At 41.6% G+C, this 12892-nt stretch overlaps 1 protein-coding gene across 5 annotated transcripts in view; it reads right to left on the bottom strand.

Annotated features, from left to right (window-relative positions):
- Positions 1–12892, bottom strand: part of PLPPR1 (phospholipid phosphatase related 1) — a 288102-nt gene that overhangs the window by 4876 nt on the left and 270334 nt on the right. For 4 of the 5 annotated variants that reach the window (XM_021066742.1, XM_013993715.2, XM_021066759.1 and 1 more), the window contains exons 5-7: positions 10447–10697; positions 5580–5756; positions 1766–1897 (exon numbers count right to left, since the gene is read on the bottom strand). In XM_021066742.1, the coding sequence (XP_020922401.1) occupies positions 1766–1897; positions 5580–5756; positions 10447–10697 (560 nt within the window). The remainder of the gene's footprint in view (positions 1–1765; positions 1898–5579; positions 5757–10446; positions 10698–12892) is intronic. The other variant, XM_021066769.1, reaches the window with a different exon arrangement.

The raw sequence follows: 12892 nt of genomic DNA, 5'->3' as shown, positions 1-12892 counted from the left end.
CACTTTGACTTCACTGGGTACAAGAACATAATTAGGGGAAAAAAAAACCTGAGGGAGTCTATTTTGCCATTTCATTCAAGGTTTCATTATTTGGCTCATTCGTCATTCAACCTGCATTAACTGGCTGTATATAAATAAACTAGAAATACATTTTTCAGTGTGTTATTTCTAATTAGGCCAAATCAATTTTTACCTTAATACCAGTAGAGGGAAAATAAATAAAACCCTTGGTACTGGGTTTAAAGGAGAGACTTAAACATTTTTCTCAAGATAGTAATAGCTTTTTTTTTTCCTGATTCATTAATAAAATAAATCATCCCATTTCTTTTCACATTTAATGATCTCAAATGTATGATAGTTAACCTTTAAATAGTACAATATTTTATACTAATATGAAATACATGATAATTCCAGTAGGGGGTGATTTGCTTTTCTCTTGCACTCTATAGAAATGATTTAATAAGGAAGTGCCAAATACAAAAAGAATTCAAGATAAACAGATTGTTAAAAATATTTTTGCAGGATTCAGTTACCCAAAAAAAGTGGCATGATGGAGTTTCCATTGTGGCTCAGCAGTAATGAACCCAACTAGTATCCATGAGGATGCAGGATCGATCCCTGGCCTCAATCAGTGGGTTAATGATCCAGTGTTGCCACAACCTGTGGTGTAGGTTGCAGATGTGGCTTGGATCTGGCATTGCTGTGGCTGTGGCGTAGGCAGCTGCTACTCCAATTGGACCCCTAGCCTGGGAACTTCCATATGTTGCAGGTGCACGTGTGGCCCTAAAAAGACAGAAAAAAAAAAAAAGGTGGCATGATGATATAAAACCCCTCTGTGATTACAAGTTAACCCTCTTTGTCTGCTCAAAGAACTTGTCATCCCAGCTTTTCCACTTACTAGCTCTGGGCCTTGAGCAAGTAATTGAACATTGCTTGTTCAGTCCTATTCCTATCTCCACCTGTGAAATGGGAATTACAGTATCAATTCAATAAGGTGTTTGTTCAACTAAAAATATATTAGTAAAGCACCTAGCAGTTGTTCCAGGCAAAAGTCAGTGCTTGCTATCATCTTTCAGGGCTTGTTTCAGTTGGCAAGTCTCCATGGCTTTCTTTGTCTTAGAGTAAATTTTTTATTGATTTGTATTCACCAAGAAATTTGTGCATCTGATTCACATACCATATTAGGATTACTTATTTATGTATACCTTTCCTTAACTGTGAGTTCCTTGAGGACAAGGACTGTGTAGCTAGTTATTTTCTTCATCTCTGTCATGAAGCCAAGTCCTGGTATATAAATGAGTGATCAGTAGGTACTGTTGCACTGAATTTTGGGTTGTTAGCAAAATAGATCTACAAGGATACTTACTCTTTTTTAATGTGCTTCCAGTTTACATTTGTCACTGGATGTATCAAAACCTTTCTTTCCAAATGTCCTAGTTACTAAATCAAAGTGGCCTCCCACAAGATTGGTCTAAATTTCCCAAATGTGGTATTAGTTGGCAGTTGAAGGTATCCTGAGGTAGTTGGGGTTTAAGTTAGACATTACTAAGGACTTTCTGAGGTGTCACGACAGCCAAGCCCCAGAATGAATACAGGATTAATTGAGGGAAGCCGGGATGTTCTTGAGGGACTTTATGTCAGAATGTTATTGGTGCTGGGTGGATTTAGTTGTGTTCTGCTTCCAGCAGAGGAATGTATTAGCTGAACTCCAAGATAACAGGCTTTGAGCCTCTAGGTTTGGTTTGCCAAAACCCCTTTACTATACCTGTGCACTTAAGGTTTCCAGAGGGCTTTCTATCCTTGGGAAAGCCATGAGAGGTACTCCACGGGGGTCCTCGGGTTTCGGTTTGGAAGGAGATCCTTGAGTTCCTTTAAAGTTATGGACCACACACATTCCCTGTGGGGGAGGAGGGAAAAAAAATGCCGAATCAGATTGCAGTCATCAATGCCTGGCCACCTGTGAGGGTGGCAGGCCTTTCCCTGCATAGTGACTTTTACCCTTTGAGCCAGTGAGCAGGGAAAGACCTGGGACATGGTCCAGCACGTCTGCTGAGCACATTCTAGGTGCTGAGGAAACATCTGTTTGAGTATCACTGGCCTTCTGGTGATTAATCTACCCCCACAGAACTTCTTTCCTTACCTGTAAAACAGGAATAATACTGATCTCAAGGGTTTATACTGATTAAAAGAAACAATGAATGTAAACCACCTCATAATACAGCTTATTGTAATCAGGGCCACACAAATGTTTGGCATTGTCTTAAGGACTTTACCTTATTTCATTTATCCCACTCTGCAATCTTATAACGGAAGTACGATTATCTCCAACTTAGATAAGGAGGCACAGAGAATTTAGATAACTTGCCCAAGATTACATAGGTTTAAACTCTGTAGCCTCTAAATCACGCCACTAGAGTATGTTTGCCTCTTAACAAATGCCAAATGTATAGAAAAAGTTCAGTGTTAGCTGGCCTTGAACTCTTACCTAAGATCACCGTGAAATTATATGACTCTTTGCTTAAATAATGCACTTTTGAATGGCACTTTAATTGCTTCCATTAAAAAAAAAGTTCCCTCTAAATTACTACCTACCTCTCTTTATTTCCTACTGAGGCCCTATCATACCTGACTGTTCTCACTATCTTCTGTCTCTTTCCATACTCTCGTCCATTGTTCTGCATCTTTGTTTCTATATCCAGTGCCTTCGAATTGTTCCCGTAGCTCCTCAAGCCTTGCAGAACATTTACATGAATATTCTCTACCTGGGTTTCCTCCATCTCACTCTCCAGCTCTGCTTAAACTTCCTCCATTCGGGAAACGGGAGAAGTGGAAGAAAGAACTCTGGGGGTGGGGAGACCCAGGTCAGATTCATGGCTTGCTGGTTGAGTGGCCATTGGGCCAGTTACTTATATTTGAGCCTCATTTCCCTCCTCAATAAAATGAGGATAAGAACACTGTTAGGGCAAGATAAACGAACAAAAGAAACAGAACAGATTGGTTACGGGGGGCGGGAGGGGGAGTAGGGTAAAATAGGTTAAGGGGGGCCTATTGTATGGTGACAGATAGAAAGCAGACTTTTGGCGATGAGCACCCTGTATATAGAAGTCTCCTTATAACGTACATGAGAAACTTAAATATTATCATAAACCTCTGTTACTTCAGTAAAAAGAAAATTGTTAGAGGTGTCCTGGGAGCACGTGATTTGGTGTCTATCAAGTGCAGGACACGGAGAACTTGCTCAATTAGTTTCCTCCTCCTTTCTCCCACTTTCGTCCTCATAAAAACACAAAACTATAATGAGCGTAGGCTGTAAATTTGCTCCTGCTCTCAGAATCTTCTGTTCTTCTGTCTCCTCAAGCCTCTGCCTTAGAATGGTTCCATCCTCTTCTACAACAGCCTTCCCCTCTCATTTCCCAGCCTGGGGAGCAAGTGTGCGTGTGTGTGTGTGTGTGTTTGCGTATGTGTGTGGTGGGCACATGGAGACAGTGTGGTCTGCCTCCTGCCCGAGCAGTTCAATAGCCAGTTTGGGTCTTGCCTAAAGATCACTTGTGGAAAACTAATTTTGACATTTGCTAACAATTGGGAAGGCAATGCAAGAACAAACGTAACTGCGTGGTAGGAAGCAGGGCTGCAAGTTACAGAGAGAACACAGGTTTAAGATGAAATCAGAATTTGAATACAGGGACTTAGCAAACACCAAGTTTTCACATTTCATCCCATCGGAACCCCATGAGATTGCTTGGGACAGTCAGCACTATCTTTTCTCTGGAGCTAAGGATGGCTGGATCCAGGACTCATGGACAGAAAAAGTGTTTGGCTTTTCTTTGCATCACAAACAAGCCTTCTCTTTGCAAATCCTCTTTTTGTGAAGTCATCTGTATTCCCTTCCCCCTTGCAGAAAGCAATCCTAGGGAAATAGCCTCTGAGGTATCAACATCTCAGGGGTATTATCTCAGCACCACTTTTCCTGCTGCTTCCCTCAGAAAACTTGCATTTAAGTCCCTCATCTTTCACTTCAGAAAGACCAGATCCATTAAAAATAGTTTTGAATCAGAATGGAGCTTGCCATTTAGTGTTCTGAGTAAATATGAGCATTTTCTGTACACATCTTAGCAGGTAAAAGCACCAGAAAACTGCATTAGAAGTTGGGAGAAGAATATGTGTATTTTGTATGTTAGGGAGGACATACATATAAAATCCCTGTATGGGAGGGACAGGACAAGGAGGAGTTAGGTCATAGGCCTGTGAAACCCATCTATGTGTCATATTAGTCTTAATGGGTACTTTGGACCAGAAGGGCAGAATGGGAAGAAGGACATGTGGTGGCCTCTGTCTCCTAGGGGAGGCTTGTTGAATGCTAACAGGAGGTTAATTTCATGCACAGCATGTGAATCTCCAGGCTCAGTGACTTACTATAAATGTTTCTGGGCATGTTTTTAAATCCTTGAAGACAATTTTTAAAACTGCACCTCCATGATATGCCCATGCAATGGAATCCTACATAGCAAGAAAAAGGAATTACTGATAGATGCTTACAGCATGGATGAATATCAACTATGCTGGGTGAAGGATGCCAGGAGAAAAAACACATACTGTATGAATCTATGAATATTAAATCTTAGGGTAAACTAATACAGAGTATCAGGTTTGCTTAGGCATGAGAGGAAGGGAAGGGTGAGAGAGAAGGATATAACTATAGGTCAAAACTGATCAAACTATACACTACATGTGCTATTTATTATAAGCCTATCATACCTCAAATCTAAAAATTAAAAAAAAATTAAGGAGTTCCCTGGTGGCACAGTGGGTAAAGGATCAAGCACTGTCACTGCTGTGGCTCGGGTTGCAGCTACCCCAGCCCTGAAATTCTGCATGCCATGGGCATGGTCAAAGAAAGAAAGAAAGAAAACACTTATCCAGGAAGAGTATTATATGTGGTTGAAAAGCCACTTGTAGTGGAAATAGGCATCAGATAACAGAGGCCTCCTGAAAAGCATGGATGTGAGCATTGCAGTGGCATGGGTTCCATCCCTGGCCTGGGAAATTCCGCATGCCGTGGGTGTGTCCAAAAAAATATATGGGTATGGTTAGCTGAGGGTTTTCATAATTCTGAGTGGGATGTGCAAGTCGGGGCCAGAGCTGAGTTTGTTGAAATGCTGGAGAAGGAGCTGCCTGCTTTCGTCAGTTCATCAGCACTTTGTTTTCTGCTCCCCACCAAGCAACACTTAGCTTAGGATCCCAGTACATTCTGAATAAACATTCAAAGAACAGTGGTTTGAAGGGACACCAAATTATTAGTCTGCCCAGCTCTAAGCCCAGGATTGAAGGAAATGGAACAAGCTGTCCATCCTGGAGCAATGCTATCCTTGACCGGCAGAGGGAATATGCAATCCTATTTCTGAAAGAAAGAAAAGACGCATAATAGTTGGAGAATCACTGTAGATCACAAGATTGGGGCCAGAAGAGGTTGGACTTCAGACCTCAGAGTCTGGGGAGCCTGACTCGCCAGGATCTTGGGCCGCCTTTCAGAGGGCACCAGAGGAAGAAAAAAAAAAAAAAGTAGAGGGAAGTTGACCTACCAGAAACAGGGCAACAGCAGTGCCCAGGATAAAGCCCGCGATCACGTCAGAGCAGTGGTTCCGATACTCAGAGACCCGGTTGAGGCCCGTCAGGAAGGCGGTGCAGAGGGTCCCGAGGCACAGCACCGGTTTGGCCAGTCGACTGCTCTTGGTCTTGATTGTGCTTGTGATGTACATCTAGTTTAGGACAGAGACCGGGGAGTGACTGGCAGCCTCTGCATACGGTGCATATCCAAACATGCACGTACATACACCAGAACATGCGGATGAGCCCACACCAAGGCAAGAAGGATGAACGAATGTACATTGGTCTTGGTGTTTTATATCTGGTGGGCATGGGAACAGAAATTACAGGCACAGGAATGAACCTGATTATTGTGCAGGTTCAGACACATGCAGTTTTTATGCAACAAACTAAAGAAACATGTGGGCTGTTAGGAAACCCATATAAGAATCTTAGATGCCAAATTTTATATGAGAATGAATTCTATGGAGAAGATCAGATAGCTGAGTGGCAATACACTCCACTTTTTGTGTCCCCCGTAGTCCTTGTGAGTCTTCACACTTTCAATGAATATCAAAGTGTTGACTGATTAGCCGAATGACTGAATCAGAACTTCTAAATCAGCATGTCACAGAAATAGATTTCAGCTGTGCTGGGGAATTGATTTTTTTTTTTCACTTTCCTTGGGATAGCTGTGATAAACTCTGTCCATTCATTTACTCCAGTATGTTTTTTTTTTGGTTTGTTCGTTTGTTGTTGTTTTGTTTTGTTTTAGCAGCACCTAAGGCAAACAGAAGTTCCCAGGCCAGGGACTGAATCCAAGCCTCAGCTGCAGCAATGCAAGATCCTTAACCTGCTGTACCACAGTGGGAACTCGTCCATTTTTTTTTAAACTGAAGTATAATTGATTACAAGGTTGTGCTGTAATTTGTGCTGTACAGCAAAGTGATTCATTACACATACACATACATACATTTTTTTTTTAATGGCTACTCACGGTGTATGGATGTTCCTAGCTCAGGGACTGAATCTAAGCTGCAGCTGCCAACCTATGCTGCAGCTGTGGCAACACTGGATCCTTTAACCCACTGCCAGGGTGGGATTCTTCAGCAGCAACCTGAGCCACTGCAGTCAGATTCTTAACCCACTGCACCACGATGGAAACACCTATATGTTCTTTTTTAATATTCTTTTCCATTATGGTTTATCACAGGATATTGAATATAGCTCCCTGTGCTATACAACTGGTTCTTGTTGTTAACCATTCTATATATAATAGTTTGCATCTGCTAACCCCAACTCCCACTCCCATCCCTCCCTACCACCTTCCCCTTGGCAACCACGAGTCTGTTCTGTCTGTGAGTCTGTTTCTGTTTCCTAGATAAGTTCATTTATGTCATATTTTAGATTCCACATGTAAGTGGTATCATGATATTTGTCTTTGTCTGACATACTTCACTTAGTATGCTAATCTCTAGGTCCATCCATGTTGCTGCAAACGGCATTATTTTTTTATGGCTGAGCAGTGTTCCATTGTGTGTGTGTGTGTGTGTGTATACACACCACATCTTTATCTATTCCTCTATTGATAGACATAGGTTGCTTCCATGTCTTTGCTATTGTAAATGCAGCACTTAAAACGGAAGTGCATTTATCTTTTTTAATTATAGTTTTGTCTGGATATATGCCCAGGAGTGGGATTGCTGGCTCATATGGCAACTCTATTTTTAGCTTTTTGAGGGACCTCCCTACTCTGCCAGAGTGGCTGTACCAACTCACATTCCTACCGATAGTGCAGGAGGGTTCCCCTTTCTCCACACCCTCTCCAACATTTATTATTTGGCATGTTTTAAAATATTAAAAATTTCTACAAGTGTCACAATGTGCAAAAAGTTGGGAAGACCTGATATTGGGTAAAAGATGATGCAATTTATGACATCAGCGATGTAGGGTGTTCTTATTCCACTGTGAGGTGCTGCATACGACTCTTGAGTATTTCATAAGCTCAGTTACCATATATGTCCCTGGTGGCTTAGCGTTAGTAAGATGTGCTTCTTTCAAACAAATAAACACTTTGTCACATAACCTTTGGTAATGGCTACAAAAAACCACTAGAGGGCACTGTTGATCCACCATTTCTTAACAAAAGTGATAAATGAACTTGCAACCCAGAAAAATAGTATGCCAATACTTATATTACAGTCTATAGTGTATTTGTATGGTCCGAGCACATGTAAGTTCAAATAGATGTGTTTTAAAGTATTACAGTGGAAACTTAACTCCTAAAATGATCCTTCAGTGATGGTGTGAATACATGAAAATGGGAGTTTCTTTGTTATACATGTAACAGCCTACAAAACTGTGGTTAGATCAGTTACATAAATTAGAGCAAATCATTACACTGTTCTGCGCCTGTGTAGGAAATGTTACTTAACATCTATACTAGATGTATTTAAATTTAGTTTTTTTTTATTACATCCTTATAAAATCTTTCCCATAATATTACAAACTTAAGGACATAGGGAGTTCCTGTTGTGTCTCAGTGGGTTAAGAACATGACTAGAATCCATGAGGATGTGGATTTGATCCCTGGCCTCTCTCAGTGAGTTAAGGATCTGGCATTGCTGCAAGCTGTGCGTAGGTCACAGATGTGGCTTAGAACCCATTTTGTTGTGGCTGTGGGTAAGCCAGCGGCTGCAGCCCTAATTCAACCCTTGGCCCAGGAATTCCACATGCTGTGGTTGTGGCCCTTAAATAACACAACAAACAAAACAAAACATGGACCTGTGCTTGATTAGTATTCTTCACAATATTAACTAGTACTTGGGAAATCCTGGTTGAGTAATCTCTGAAGGTACTTTACAAAAAACAGGGGCTCAGAAAAGTTTATACAATTGGAATTTTGTATCAGGGTTTATCTGATTATAGTCTGCCTGTGGGGCACCATTTGAATTGGATTATATCTGAATCCTCGAAAACGTGCTACAGCAGCATCTATTTGGAATAAGAGAACTATACTTTCTACCCAAAAGAGAAATTTATAGCTCATTTGATGAGGCAGTAGTTTATTATGAGTAACATTTATTTTTACAATAAATGGTCTTGTAAAAATCAGTTTCACACAATGACTTGAATCTGATAAAAATATGAAAAAAGGTGCAAGAGCACATTGTTTCCTATAACTTAGATTCTAGATAATCTAGGACAGATGGATATTTTGAAAATGGGAAACTATGCTAAATGCCTCAGAAGATTTTGTTTAAAAAATAATCTGTCATAGATTTTTTTTTTTTTTTTTCCCAGGGGTTGGGGGAGAAGTGGTAAAGCCAAGAAACCTCTCTAAGCTACAACTGATCGGTTTTGTAAATCAAGGCTTCTATTTTCATTATATTCATGTTTCCTTAATGTGGGGGTAGCTGAAATTACTTGCATCACATAGTCATTAAAAAGTAGATCTAAAATAAATAGCGGGGGTTTCCTGGTGGCCTAGCAGGTTGAGGATCTAGGTTGTCAACTGCTATGGCTCTGTTTTGATCTCTGGCCTGAGAACTTCCACATGCTGTGGGCATGGCCAAAGAAAAGTAAATAATTTGACTTATTTTGGAAAATTTATGGTTGATAAATTGATTTTGCAAATGGGACAAAGAACCATTGTGTTAAAGAGAATATTCAGCAATTTCTTTTAAACTCTACTAAACAGGCCAGACCTGTAGTCAAGTCACCTTTTTTCTACCCTGAACGAGTGTATTTGGGGCAGTGGCACTCTGCCGTCAGAAGCAGACTCAGTGGAGTGGGCAGTGACTGTCCTCGGAGGGGATGGGAACACACATCCTGGGGGAGGGGCAAGGGCACACGAGGCCTCTTAGAAGAAGGCAGAGTTTGAAAGGGGGCTTCCCTCTGCCTTCTCGTTCCCTCATCTTTCATTGAGAATCACTAGTCAGTCATACCCTGTATATAAAATAAATAGAAGGAAAAGGAGTGTTTTCAACCAAAAGTCACACATCCACAGGTAAATAAGCATGAGATCCAGCAGTGGAAGTTTTGCATGGAGACTACTATACTCTTGGTTCTAAGGAGAAGCTGGGGCCAGACAAAAGGTGAAGTGAGTTCATTTGCAAATTGGATGCAATTAAAGAGCAGGGAAAAAGATGGGCATCATCGTTTTTTCTATCTTAAGATGTGAGACACGCTTTGGACTTCCTCTGTGATGAGAGCCAAAAATTTAAAATATTATACTGGGGGGAGGGTGGCAGTTAAAACCTGTGTGGTCTAGAGAACAGTGAAAAGTAAATTTTGGATGTTGGGGGGGTCTTGTAGGATTGCCCATCCGTCCTGGCAAAGTGTGATGGAGAAGAGCATTAGGAGGAGCAGAGCAAAGCTGCGTCTTTATCCTGGATCTGCTGCACTGCACAGGCAGATGTTCACACAAGGCCGACACCTGCACATTTGTACATTTGTAGACAAGTGTGAGAAGTGTGCACTGTTCTGGAACCAAGTAAAACTTTGGCAAAGAGTGCTGTAGTGAGCAGCAAGAGAAACCTAGATATGGTGCCAGAAGGCTGACTCTCAGCTCTGAATGTGTTCTTAGCTATTCTCTGGGCCTCAGTGTCTGCATCAGTAAAATGGGAGGATGTGATAAAATGATTATCAGCAATCTTCCCAGAATTCACAATCTTGGGCAGGTCTTACATTGGGATGTTAAGGGAGGGGGCAACAGCACAATATGATAGAGCAGAAACATACTGTAACATGACTTTAAAAATCACTCTAAGTGACTGTAATGAAAGAATGGGGGTGAGGATGGTGGAGAGACCCATCTCAGCCAAAGCTCTACTTGGGAGATGGCAGGACTGGCTTACTCACCGTGGCATACAAGGCAGAGTAAATGCTCAGAGCAGCGTGTTTGGAGGGAAAGGACCTCCGAGCCTTCTCAATCACCTCCAGGTCCCCGGTACAGATATTCCCATTGTTTATGAACTGGTGGTGTGCCCGGCAGTCTGCGCTGGTGTAGTTGGGCTTGCACACCGTCAGGAAGTACGGCGTCAGGTGCCCCGTGACCACTTGTCCGGCGTTTACAAAAATGTCAGTAGCAAAAAGCCCAAAAGCAAATACCCCTATAAGGAGATTTAAGGTAATTAGGAATGGTGACATACACCATGGGTTGGTTTTGACCCTGACTGAAAAACAGAGTTGAAAATCCATGACAACCTATCCAAAGGTCCTCCCCAGAGTCAAACTGTCCCCTCTCCTTTATTTTTCCAGGGAGTGGTGCCTGCTTCCCAAATCACTGTTTCTTCCAAATTGAAGCAGTCGTGCTGCTGGTAGCATTTTATTGTTCTATACAAGTAAATTAGAAGCGGCACATTCCAATGGGAGGAATTTGAACTTTGGAGTCGTGTAGAGCTGGGTTCCCGTCCCAGCTTTGATGACTCATTCACAGTGTAAGCTATTGACCATTTCTGAATTTTGGTACCCTTATCACAAAAAGATTGGGGGGAATGATACCTCAGAAAGGAAGTGGAAAAATGAAAGGAAATATGTGCAAAATACCCACTAGGGTTCCTGGCATTAAGCAGTTACTCAATATCAGTTCTCTTTTATAGAAAATATCTTCTCCTTGGTCCTATTGAAAATGCAAATACTCGGAGGAGGAGTTATCAGGGCAGGTGAGAGAGAATGAAGTTGTTAGGAAGCTGTCCCCAAAAGAAGGAAAGATCATTCTAGAAACCTTGATTGAATTCGATGTTTCATTTGATGCTGGAAACAGAAAATGAGAAGGAAGAATGTTACAGCTGGATGTTGTTGACTGTATCAGTTTTTTTTTATTACTTCTGTCACAAATTACCATATTCGGAGTGGCTTAACCCAACACAAATTTACCCTTCTACAGTTCTGGAGACCAGAAATCCAACATAGATTTTACTGGGCTAAAAATCAAAGTGTTGGCAGGGTTGTGTTCTTTCTGGAAGCTCCAGAGTAGAATTCATTCCTTGCCTTTTTCAGCTTCTTACCTTCATTCCTTGACATGAGCCCACCTCCATCCCCTCCAGCAATCATGTCACAATAGATCTGCCACTGTCATGTTTCTGTCCCCCTCACCCTCTTGCTTTCCTCTCATAACGTCCCTCTGGTTACACTGTGTCCACCTGGTTAATCCAGGGTAATCACAAAATCCTTTATCTAACCATACCTGTAAATTCCCTGTTGCCGTATAATGTGGCATATCCACAGTTCCCAGAGATTAGGATGTGGACATTCTGGGGTGTGGAAGGCAATATTTACTTAGAGTGCTGATGTAGCCTGTTTGGCCAAAACTGAATGGGTAGGCTATACTTTCTGGGTTTTATCTGCTCTCTAATAAATTCCACAGGATTACTCCCAATAAGTTTGAACATGAATAAGCAGAATTCCTTACAGGAAGTATCACTACGAATTCTTCCAAAGCCTATACACACATCTATCAATGGTCTGTGGACTCTTATCTATTAACTATATCAAGAGTGGCTGTGCGGAGCAAGATATATAATGAGTCACTTGAAGAGATAAAGATGACTTTTCAAATGCAGCTCAATTATGGGAGAACCAGACAAGTATGAGAGTAGCATTAACCCTTGCACATGTCAAGGACTTGCTATAGTTTCAAGTAAATTTCTCTCCAATTTTGACTTCCATGTTCAATGTCTTGAATCTGCAAATTGTGCTGATTTAAGCACCCAAACGTCCATCCATTAGAGCAGAAGTGAGAGCAAGTTTGGCTGAAAGCTTCATCCGGTTTCCATTCTGACCTGTATTGATTGCTATAATTTTCTTCTTTGTGGCTTTGCCAGGATGTACTTTATCACAAGGAGGACTGGCTCTTTTAATAGCTTTGGCCACTCACACTCATAGGCCCCCACCTCAGAGAGTAGGCATTCATCGATCATTCGTGGCAATTTTCACCCACAGGTTCTGGAAGTCTGGTGGAAATTTTTTTACATCTTCAGGTAAGATTCTCAAAGACCAGGTCTCTGGCTCTTCCATGGGGGTGTCAATCTGTCTGAACACACTTTTCCAGGAACCTAGGGTAATTTATGATTTGAAAAGGGAAAAATGCCAGCATTTTCCTCTGGCATTTTACTTATCAGAAGTGCTTCCAATTAGGGTGAGTTCTTTCGGAGACAGAGGCTTTCTGGGCTTCTCAGATGGGTGTCTGAAATGCCAGGTCCATGGTCACAGTGATTCTGTGATGGGCAAATTTCCACATTACTGTCATGTGATATTGCTGCTGAAAGTTGCTTTCCCCTCTTCGCCTACCCTGGATTATGTCTGC

Source organism: Sus scrofa, chromosome 1 (assembly GCF_000003025.6).
Source record: "Sus scrofa isolate TJ Tabasco breed Duroc chromosome 1, Sscrofa11.1, whole genome shotgun sequence".
Classification (NCBI taxonomy): Eukaryota; Metazoa; Chordata; class Mammalia; order Artiodactyla; family Suidae; genus Sus; species Sus scrofa.
This window is presented reverse-complemented; position numbering and strand designations above follow the sequence as displayed.